General features: G+C 46.4%; 1 protein-coding gene across 1 annotated transcript; it reads right to left on the minus strand.

Moving 5' to 3' along the window:
- Nucleotides 1-4,515: 4,515 nt before the first annotated feature.
- Nucleotides 4,516-11,657, minus strand: Azgp1 (alpha-2-glycoprotein 1, zinc-binding). Its single transcript, XM_050129726.1, has 4 exons — nt 11,508-11,657; nt 8,656-8,916; nt 6,716-6,991; nt 4,516-5,123 (listed from the first exon to the last, which is right to left on the minus strand). The coding sequence occupies exons 1-4, from the start codon at nt 11,566-11,568 to the stop codon at nt 4,801-4,803; spliced, it is 921 nt and encodes a 306-aa protein (XP_049985683.1). The 5' UTR covers nt 11,569-11,657; the 3' UTR covers nt 4,516-4,800.
- Between the last annotated feature and the right edge of the window lie 20 nt (nt 11,658-11,677).

Below are 11,677 nucleotides of genomic sequence, written 5' to 3' on the forward strand. Positions count from 1 at the left end.
AGGCGTGCGCCACCATCGCCCGGCTTAAAATTATTTTTAATGCAGCAAGACAAAATATTGCACCTGTTCTCTCATATGCAATCTCTCTCTCTCTCTCTCTCTCTCTCTCTCTCTCTCTCTCTCTCCTCCTCCCTCCCTCCCTCTCTCCCTCTCCTCTCTCTGCTTTCTCTCATGTATATCTGTGATATGAGAGTAGAGGGAGGAAGGGGAGCAGCAGGAAGTGGGGAGTAGGGACAAGGGAGGGTGGCGGGGCAGTATGAGCAAAGCACAGTGATACATGCATGTATGAAAATGCCATGATGAGACACAGTTCTTTGCTATGTGTGGAACCTGGAGGCAGGAGTGGATGCAGAAGCCGTGGAGGGGTGCTGTTTACTGGCTTGCTCTCCATGGCTTGCTCACTCTGCTTTGTTATAGAACCCAGGACAGCCAGCCTAGGGGTAGCCCCATCCACAGTACCTCCCACATCAATCACTAATTAGGAAAATGCTCTATGAATTTGCTTGTAACCTGAATTTATGAAAGCATTTTCTCAGTTGAGGTTCCCATGTCTCAAATGACTCTAGCTTGCATCAGATTTACATAAAACTAACTAGCATACATACACACAACACAGAGACAGACAGACAGACAGACAGACACAGAGTTGTACTTGGCCAAGTCTTCAATGTGATTTGATGTTTATCACCTACTCCCCAACCAGGGAGCTATCACCACAGGAATGCTCCAGAGAGTCAAGGTCATACCAAGGATGTTAAGACTTACCTAAGCGGGATGGGGCTGGAGGGATGGCTCAGCTACCTCTTCAGAGGATCCAGATTTGATTCCTAGCACCCACATGGCAGCTCACAACCATCCACAACTCCAGTTCCAGGGAAATGATGCCCTGTATGTATGTTTTGCACAGATATACATGCAAGCAAAGCAAAACCCCTACAAACACACACACACACACACACACACACACACACACAGAGGAATGAACCACTGAAGGAGGCCTTCCCAAGCTGGTGCACCTTCCAGTTGCACTTGAAGTTGGTTTTGTCCAGAGAAGAATTTGTTGCTGTTGCTTTTTCCCTTCAGAGATAAACAAGTTGGCCTTGAACTCTTAGTCCTTTTGCCTCCCTTTGCCTCCCAAGTCTACCAAGTCTAGGGACAATGGTTTTGCACCAGCGTGCCTGTATTGCTTGTGGTACTTGGCACCGAGGTGCTGGAGGTGACCATGAGAGGTTCCACATTTAGGCCTTGGGACTCTTTTGTCCTCCAGGTGTTCCAAATCTGTGTCTGCGGCCCAACCCTGCTCACACATTGTGTCGTTTGGCAGACTTGTGAAACTGCCCCTTCTCAAACATCTCACACCCAGTTGGTTAGGAGCCATGTTTTGACTCCTAAGCCGTGTTAATACTTCATACCCCTTGGAAACCTGACTCCCTCCAGGAAGTTTGATATGGGCTTCTGAGTGGCCCTGTGTCACTCTCTTCCTCTAAGACATTTGTCAAGAACTTAGTCTCCTGAGGTCCTGCCCCCCTCCACCTGCCAACACCCCTCACCCCTCACATCTCTCCTGTCAAAATGGCCAGGTGTCATATTTCAATCTTTCTCAGTTCTGGCTTGCTTATGCTGGCTCTGTCTCTCTGTCTTTCTTTCTCTCTCTCTCCCTTACCCCCTCTCACGTCTCAGGTAGCCCAGGTGGGTCTCAAACGTGCTATCCAGCCAAGGATGATCTTCAGCCTGTCATTACAGACCTGCCTTAGCACACTCAGTTTTATGTGATGCTGGCGTGAAATCCAGGGCTTTATGCATATTAGATGAGCGCTCTAAGTCCAGGATGATCAATCCAGGTTCTTAAAGGTTTTTTCTTTTCTTGAGACAAGGCCTTACCATGCATAGTCCAGGCTGACCTCAGACTTGCAGCGATCGTCCTTCTGCAACCTTCCAAGTCCTGGGATCATAGGTGAGTGCTAGCGTGCCCGAATAGGAAGGAAATCCTAGTTGGACATGGAAGAAGAACACAGGCTTAGGTGGGTGAGGCTTCATCAAACGTAAGTGAAGATTCAGCTCAGCCTTTGAGCCTGCATGGCAGCCGGTGACTCAGTTGAGAAAATAGGCTCAAATGGACTTGGAGGGAGTCCAAGAAAATCAAACCTGTTTCCTGATCTTTCTGGGTGTGCTCTGGAGAGAATGCGCTTCTCAGGTGTGTGTCCTGAGGCTAGAATGGTATAGGAAGACTGAAAGTGGAGGTTGGTGTCTCACAAGTAGAAAGGTTGCTAAGGAAACAGAGGTACGAAAGTTTGTTTGTGTAGATCTCTTTTCTTTTCTTTTCTTTTCTTTTCTTTTCTTTTCTTTTCTTTTCTTTCTTTCTTTCTTTCTTTCTTTTCAGGAAGGTCTTATTATGTAGTTTTGGCTGTGCTAGAACTCACTGTGTAGACTAGTCTGGCCTCAAATTCATAGAGTTGCCTTGAATGTGCAGAGTTTTTCAAAGCCAGAGTTATCAGAGCCATGGCTATATCTGTGGCTATCAGATAAAATTGGGAGAAAGCACAAGGGAGATCATGGAGGAAGGAAGGGAAGGAGGGAGAGAGGGAGAGGGGTGTATGCGCCGGTTACAGGAGCTGGTTTTTTCCTTCTGCCATGTAGGTCCCAGAGATTGAAGTCAGGCCTCAGGCCATAAGGCTTGGCAGTGAGCACCTTTACCTACTGAGCCGCCTTGACAGCCCTTACGATTGATTAGTTTTAATTGCCAATTTGACACAACCTAGAGTCTCAATGAAGGGATTGCCCATATTAGACGGGTCTTTGAGCATATCTGTTCAGATTATCTTGATTATGTTAACTGAGGTGAGAAGATCTCTAGCCACTGTGGGTGGTATCATTCCTTAGGAAGGAGACCCTGGACTGTATAAATGCAGAGAGGGTACTGAACAGCTGTAGAAACGCATGCATTCATTTCTCTCTCTGCTCTTGACTGTGGAAGTGACTAGTTCCTGCCTTGGCTTCTCCACAGTGATGGACTACAACTGCTGTCTAGTAATTTCTTTCACGACTACAAACTTCCATTTTTTAAATTATTTATTTATTATGTATACAGTATTCTGTCTGTGTGTATGCCTGAAGGCCAGACGAGGGCACTAGACCTCATTACAGATGGTTGTGAGCCACCATGTGGTTGCTGGGAATTGAACTCAGAGCCTTTGGAAGAGCAGGCAATGCTCTTAACCGCTGAGCCATCTCTCCAGCCCCCAAACTTCCATCTTGAAGACACAGAATGCTAAAAGGGAGGTGAAGCAACAGGATGGTCAAAAGTGGCGCAAAAATATTTTATCCTGCAGGGGATCTCATTAAGTTCAGGAAGTAAACCAAACTCACTAGCTTCAGGGCGTCACTGAAACTGATCACACTTACTAGGCCACCACCCTCTCCAAGCCTATGTGAGCAATCGCAGACAAATGGAGTTTCCTCGAAGAAGCATAGAACAGTCTTGTTGCCTGGGAGAGGCTCTGACTGGCTGAGCTAACTTGCAAAGGTCACTTCAGACTACTGAGCAGCCTACTGTAGTGGCCTCAGGGCTCCCAGTTTTCATGAGCTGTCCCCCATGTTGCGGTGGACTTTGGTGACGAAACTGTCTGAGTTATTTCTGCTCTTGTAAGTAACCCCTTATCCATATTCATGTAAATAATTCCAACTAATTGGTTCACCAAGTGGGCCTTTGGTGGTATCCTTTCTTTAATCTGTAGTTGGTTTCCTAACTGGGGTTAGTAGATGTTTGTTCACGTCTCCCCAGGAATAGCATCACACAACAGAGCCCTGGAAGTATAAGTCAGATAAAACTTTTTTTCTCTTAAGATTGCTTTTGTCAGCTCATCATTTTACAGCAACAGCAATGAAATGAAGACATCTTTGAGTGAATGAGAATACTCCCATGAATCAACTGTGCGGGAGCAGGACTTGGGGAATATTAGTTTAAGATGTGTTACATTCGTTTATGCTGTGGGATATATGTTTAATGATGCAAAGATGTGTTGTAGTCTTTTATGATGCATTTGCCTAACTCTGTAAAGACTTGTTACTTTGTCTGCCTAAAACACCTGGTTGGTGTAATCAAGAGCTGAATGGCCAATAGTTAGGCAGGAGAAAGAAATAGGTGGGGATACCATGCAGAGAGAATAAATAGAAGGAGAAATGGAGGCTAGAAAAAAAGAAGGAGAAGAGGGAGGGGCAAGAAAAGGAGGAGAGGAGGACGCCAAGGGCCAGTCACCCAGCCACACACCCAGTCACAGAGTAAGAAGGGAAGAAAGGCATATAGAATAAAGAAAGGTTAAGAAGCCCAGAGGCAAAACATAGAAGAAGAGAAACATGTTAATTTTAAGTTAGAAAAGCTGGCTAGAAATAAGCCAAACTAAGGCTGCACATTCATAAGTAAGAATAAGTCTCTGTGTACTTTTTTAGGAGCTGGGTGGCAGGCCCCAAAAGAGTATAAATAAATAAATGAATAAATAAATAAATACACAGGACACATGAAGGTCAACTCACACTTTTATAATCTCCGAGGTTAAAACACCTTCCTATACAGTGCCAGGCATGAGGGGCACTGTGAGGGCTTACAGGTTAATCAGTGAGGAGTTTTACAAGACCAGGTGATTTGACGTTGAGCGTAAACTCAGTGCTTGGTATTGAAGTTTTCTGTCCCCACACCTGTTCCTTGGGTTCTTGTTGGTTGTTGTACAGCTGCCCATGGAAGGCTTGTGGGTGACAATGACTTCTGAAGTTCAACTCTCTCTCACGTCACACAGAGAGAGTGACTTACTGAGGCCGAGTTGCCACCTTGCTTTCGGCTTTTGCTCTGTTTGTCTCATCCCACTGCACCGAGAGAGATTGGGACAGCCCACTGTGTTCCACGTGGCAGAAGTAGGGGTCTCTGTCCTGAGCAGGGACTTCCACCTCCACCCAGGATAGGTATGTGCCATTTCCACTGGGAAAAACACCTCTTGATTCAGATGCTGGCATCTTGCCGGCCTGGTTCCAGTGTAGACTAATTCCTTGAGGGTAGAAGTCATAGGCCAGGCATTTGAATATCCTGTTTCTTCCTGGGGTTGGACGACTGGTGATGGTCACAGTGGGAGGATCTGTGGAGGGGTAACGTGTGCACATTGGGAGTTTAAGGTGGACTTTTTCCTTCCATGCTTTTATTCCTAACTGCCTGGATGACCATCCAATTTGACTCCTCCAAGAGACCTTTGTGAAGCTTGACAAGGTCTGGGCCTTCTCCCAAGCCTTCCCTGTTACCTTAGGGTATATGTCCACAGCTACCTCACTTCCTGCCTCATGCTATGGTGTATTGACTTCAGTTGGCAACAGACTGAGTCGGGGTTGGGGAGATGGCTCAGTGGGTAAAGATCTTGCTGTGCAAACATGATGGCCTGAGTTTGAATCTCCAGAATACATGTAAAAGTTGGATGCAGTCATGCATGTCTCTATTCCCAGAGCTCATATATGGTGATGGGTAACAGAGACAGGGAAATACTTGGAAGCTGGTGGCAGGCTAGCCTGGTGCCTCAAACGAGATGGAAGGTGGGGACCAACAGCTGAGGCTGTCTTCCTGTCTCCACACATGCATCAGTACACACACACACCCTCATACATACAGCTATTCATACATGCACACATCATACATATACACAGCTAACAATACATAGAGACAGGTTGGCCTTGAATTTGTGATATTCCTGCCCTGAGTGCTGGGATTACTGGAACCCACCACCATGCCCAGATTCTGAGTGTCTTGGGTGTGGTTTATAGTCCCTGCTATCTCAGCTCAGCTTCTCAGTTCTGTCCACACCTCTGTCCATTAAGCGTTTTCCTTTTCTAAATAGTCTTTCTAGCTGCTTTCCAGTGGAAGTCTCAGCGTGAGGCACTTGATTCTGCTTCTGCTTGTTCATCTTTTCTAACCAGCTGTTTTACACACCTACCTCCTTGCTACAAACATGACAAGAGACATCACCGTATTGAGGAACTACTATGGATTTTGGAATCTGAAATACGGAATTGGAGTGCCAGCTGCAGCTGCAGCTGAATCCCAGTTCTTTCTTTCTCCATCCCTCCCACCCCTTTCAGAGACAGGATATAGCTGCCTTGGTACTTGTCTTGTAGGCTGGCCCTGAACTCATGGCAATCCTCTAGCCTCAGCCTTCTGAGTGCTGGGATTACAATATGTGCTATTAAGTGAGGATTATTTATGGAACCTTGCCATTGAGCCAATTTTGTTTCTGATTTTTTTGGTGTGTGTGTGTGTGTGTGTGTGTGTGTATGTTTAAGATTGAATCCACTTGATTGGGGAAGGGGGAGGGAAAGGGGAGGTGGCGGTGGGGAAGAGACAGAAATCTTTAATTAATTAATAAAGAAATAAATAAATTAAAAAAGATTGAATCCAGACTCTTGTAAATGCTAGGCAGGTGCTCCACCACTGAGCCACACCCCAGGCCCTCACTGGTAGGTTCTAGTGCTCTAAAACTGAGCTGTACCCTCTAGCTCTTTCCATTTGAAGTTTCGATGAACATTTCCTTTTGGCTTTCACATCATGTCTTCAGAAGGCCTGAACCTTAGTAGATGAGAAAACTGGGGGATTAAGGGACTGATGGGGTTGATGGGACACCCTGAGCCTGGGATCACCTTGACTTTCAGTTCAGTACTTGGAGCAGGTCATAAAAGCAGTGCATACCTTTTTGGTCCAGGTGAGATCTGCTGTAGCTCAGGTACCTCTTCAGCATTGCAGGACACTCCTCCTCCAGGTAAGCCTTGGCTCGCTGCACATAGACTTTTTCTGCTTCCCACTTCTGCTTGGTGTTTGCAGCTGCCGGGTCTAAGGGGATCCAGGCTGGGATTTCTTTGTTGAATTCGATGAAATCCTGTCCATCGTAGGCATACCTCCAGAACGCTCCACTGCTCCTGTTGTTTGACAGCTCACAACCAAACATTCCCTGGAAGGTGTGAGACCCTGAAGCCGCCCCGACCCCACAGGGAGTCAGTCAGACGGGTGCCAGCTCCAGCTGAGTGACTTTCATTCCTGCGTGCTTGGGACACCTAAACACTCAGTTCTGTATCTTGTGCTGCTAGCCAGGCACACAGCAGAGGAACAAACTACTTGACTGGGCACTTCAGGCCACTCGGAGCATTATTGCATTCTTTATAGCTGGAGAATTTCATAAATCATGGACAGATTCCAAGTCCATTGCTTTCTAACAGGGTCAGATGCTCTGGGTACCAAGGATGACCTTGAACTCCTGACTGTCCTGTCTTCATTTCACTAGTGCTGGGTTTACAGGTGTGTGGCACTGTTCCCAGTTTTATGTGGTAGTCGGGACTGAGCCTCTCGTGTGCTAGGCAAGCGCTCCGATTTCAAGCTTTTTTGCATCATCTGGTCTGATGAGCCCGCTTGCGTTAGTGGGTGGTGGATTCTTCAGGATTAACCATAATCACACTGAACTGCATTTCCAAGTTATACAGGAATTATCTGTGGTTTCTTAGAGATTATAGGGGTTTCTACTTGTCAGGTCCATTTTGCATTCAAATCATTACTCTATACATAATTTGATCATTTCCCTATTTCCAGTGGTTAGTATCTGACTTATTGACTTGTTTATTTTGGGGGACAGGGCCTCATTTTGTAGCCCAGGCTGGCTTGGATCTCATTATGTAGCACAGGCTGCCACATGGCAATCCCCCTGTCTTCACTTTCTGGATGCTGGGATTACTGGTCAACCACCATCCTTGGTGTTTACCCCAAACCTCTAAAGCCTTTATCCCCTTGCCTATGAACCTTATACAGAATGACCTACCCAGCACAGGTCAGTTTGATTACAACAGTGAGTGTTTACCCAGTCCTGAGTGGTGCTGTTGGCACAGGCTCTAGGCTTTAGATGTCTGGGTTTCAATTCCAGATCTTTCCCTGGTCCGCCCACCTGCCTTGTTAAATGAGCTACGAAATATAAGTAAGCTTAAGTGAAATGCTTAAAAAAATCCTCGAAATGACAACTGTGACAATAATCTTTGAAGATGTTATTTTGATCATTAAATGTGTTCGTGCCTGAGCCTGGCACAGAGTAACTGGTCAGTAAGTTCAAATTACTGTTATTTCCTTTCTTATTAATTAGATAATTGTGGCGTGTGTGTGTGTGTTGTAAGTGCATGGGTGTGTGTATGCAGGTATGTGTACCCCTGCATGCACACTCAGAACCCACAGGATGCTGGGATGCTTCTCTATTGCTCTCCATTGGGATAGTGTTGAATCTGATACCTTCTCAAGTGGGTGGGGGCCTAGGGTTGAAAGGTCAGTGGCCCTTGGGTAAGGAATGACTCTGATATCACTTCCTTTAAGGGATGAGGTCTGGAGTGAGGATAGTAAAAGCCATGGGGAAGGAAGAGGTAGATGTGAGTGGAGGGGGTGGGGTTATAGGTGAACCTGTGTGTATCTGCTGTCCAGGTGGACAAGCCTGTGCTTCCTGCTCCCCTCCCGTGTGTGTGTGTGTGTGTGTGTGTGTGTGTGTGTGTGTGTGTGTGACTAGTTCTATCCGGTGGAATTCTTTCCACTCATATTCATGGGGCTAAGGGGCTGCCTCAGGGTAAACACTCCATCTCATTGGTCTGTAATAGCTCACTGACCTGCACTGTCCTCATAATAGTCCATGATGTCTTTCAGGGTCACGAGGAAGATCTCTTCCCTGGCCCTCTGAAGCTGGCTCTCCTTCTCCCAGTCCTCCATTCCTTCTACCTGGCTCCAGGGCCCCACGGGCTCCGCCTTCCTGCTGTTGCTGTTGTAGCGGAAGAAGGCCTGGTCATTGAGAAACACAGTGGCTTGAAACCTGGGGAAGCCTTTGCTGGGCCTGGACAAGCCGGTGTAGAGGAAAATCAGAGAGTAAGGCCCTGCGGGAGAAGAGAAAATTCTCAGGGACGGAGTTTATGCACAGAAGGCCCACTGCAGACTGCAGAGACCCAGGAAGGAGGACTTGGCCGGGGAGCTTCTTCATCCACCGCCCTTCCTGCCACCTCACATGCTGGGGGCTCACTCACGAAGGGTCTCTGCTTGTACTGGGGATGTCATGTCAGGAGTTGTTCCATGTTGTTTACATTGTATCCTCTGATTTGCATATAAAGTTATTTGTGTGTGTGTATTGTATGTGATGTATGTATGTGTTCTTGTGGGTGTAAGCACATGTACATGATGTAGCGGTCAAAGGTCAAGTTGAGATGTCTTCCTTCATCACTCTTCATCTTCTTTTCAAAAATTGTATTTATGTGTGTATGTGTGTGTGAGACTTGTGCACACACATGCATGCATATGCCACTGTATGTGTAACAGTCAGAGGACAGCTTGTAGGGGTTGGTTCTCTTTACCATGTGGGTCCCCGTGATCAAAGTTAGTTATCAGCCTTGCTGCTAAATACTATTACTGCTAAGCCATCTCTCTGGTCTGTCACCTTAGTTTTTTGAGATAAGGTCTCTCACTGGACCTGGAGTAGTTCATCAGTCCAGGCAGAAGGTTGGCCTATAAATGAACTATAGGGATCTGCCTCTCTATCTGTCAGTCTGTATCTATCTATCTATCTATCTATCTATCTATCTATCTATCTATCTATCTATCTATCTATCATCTATCATTGATCTATCTATTATCTATCTATCTATCTATCCATCTATCAACTATCTACTATCTCTATCTCTCTATTTCTCTATCTTTCTATCTGTCATATATTCACCCATCTAGCCATCACCTATCTACATCTTCCTGTCTATCTATTCATACAACTGTCATCTGTCTACCCATCCCTGTTTATATTTTTCCATCCATTCATCCGATATCCATCCATCCATCCATCCATCCATCCATCCATCCATCCATCCATGTATCTATACCATTAGTTCTGTTTCTCTAGAGGTCCTGTACTAATTCATATTTTTGGTATAGAATATACTTAACATTAAAACCATTACTTAAAAAATTTTATACACTGCACATGTGTGAAGTGCCCAAAGAGGCCAGAACAGGGTGTCAGAGCCCCGGGACTAGTGTTACAGGAAGTTATAAACTGCCACATGAGTGCTCTTAAGCGTTGCATCCTCTTTCTCTCCAGCCCCTTTCGAATATACTTAACATTCTAAACTCAGTGCCTTACTATAAAGCAGACATGAATAACTATGCAACATTCTGGGAATGTACCAAGTTTTTAAACTGGCATAGTTTAGAAGTTGTCATCCAAAGTTTTGTGTGCAGCGGACAGAACAGCTCATTCCCTGTGCTGGAACTGCCGACCTCTCTGGTTCTCTGCTGCCTCGTCTCACTGCGGAGGAAGCCCCTGGCTTCCTCGTAGAATCCTCCAGACGCCTCTGTGTGTTTTCCTGGGATTCCTTTCATTTCCCCCCAGACAGACAAGTGTATCCAGCTTGTAGAAGAGGAGGAGGAGAGAGTAAAGGAAACTCCGTTGTGGTTCTCACTCAGTTTCACTGTCTGACTCTAGGCAGGTCACTTTACCTCTCTGGGTATATTTTTTCCCCATCTGAATAATAAAAAAGTCTTTTGTGTGTCTATGTAGGGGTGCATGTTCATGGGAATGTCATAGTGTCCATGAGGGTAAGAGGACAAGCTTGGATGTCAGTCCTGCCTTCCATCTTGTCTGTTGCCGTGTTAGCTGGCCCATGAGCTCCTGAGGATTCTTCTGCTCTGCCTTCCGGTTTGGCCTAGGAGAGCTGGGATTATAGACAGATGTGACCACATCTGGATTTCTATGGGTTCTAGGGATCTGAACCCAAGTCCTCAAGATCATGCAGCAAGTATTTTATCCACTGAGCCACCTCTCCAGCCCTGATCTGGATTTTAGATTCAGAGTCTCAATTCTTCTAAAAAAAAAAAATCCACTATATAGTGCAGGCTTGCCTTGAGCCTTTGATCCTCCTGCCTCCAGCTCCCATGTGCTGGGATCACAGGAATGAGATACAAGGTTTTTGTGGTGCTGGGGTTGTGAACCTAAGGCTTCACGCATGCCCAGCAGTCACCCTATCAACTGAGCTACATCGCTAGCCCTCAGTCAGATTCATGTTCTTTTTTTATTATTATTTTCCTTTTAAAAACAATCTTTTTATTAAATTTTACACACCAATCCCAGTTCCCCCTCCCCCCTCTTCCCCCTCCCCATCAACTCTCCCCCATCCCTAATCCACTCCTCAGGGAGGGTGAGGCCTCCTGTTGGGAGCCAAGAAGTCTGTCACTGTCACATTGAAGCAGGACCTGGGCCCACCCTTGTGAGATTCATGTTCTTTAAGGTCTTATTTAACACAAGTCCAGTGACTTCCCGGATGCTTCTACAAGGGTGACCTAGGCTAATTGGCAACTTTACAAACCCATTACCACTGTACATATGGGAATCCCCGAGACACGAGGGATCCTTCTTACGGCCCAGCATTCTGTCCTCTGCCTTCCCCTGGCTTCTCTCCCAGCCTTCCTTTGTTTTGCCACTCACCAGTCTCCTGAAGGACTGCAGGACCCAGAAGGAGAGGCAGGGACAGCAGGACAGGCACCATTGCTACTTTAGTGCCTGGGCGGACAGTCTGCCCAGGAAACAGGGCTCTTTTCCTTGAGTCTGGCGTCCTGCCCAGGGGAGGTGATTCCCCAGCCAATGGGAGAGCCATG

This window comes from Alexandromys fortis, unplaced genomic scaffold (assembly GCF_014885135.2).
Source record: "Alexandromys fortis isolate MF-2015 unplaced genomic scaffold, M_Fortis_MF-2015_v1.1 scaffold_306, whole genome shotgun sequence".
NCBI lineage: Eukaryota > Metazoa > Chordata > Mammalia > Rodentia > Cricetidae > Alexandromys > Alexandromys fortis.

Bases quoted from the DNA above. Each gene is read 5' to 3' on its own strand.
- Azgp1 (XM_050129726.1), bottom strand. From the start codon at position 11,568: ATGGTGCCTGTCCTGCTGTCCCTGCCTCTCCTTCTGGGTCCTGCAGTC. The intron at 6,992-8,655 runs GTCAGTGAGCTA...GGGCGGCTTCAG, and splicing joins CTATTATGAGGACAGTGCAG to GGTCTCACACCTTCCAGGGA. The intron at 5,124-6,715 runs GTATGCACTGCT...ACCCCTCCACAG, and splicing joins ATCTCACCTGGACCAAAAAG to ATCCTCCCACTGTGACCATC.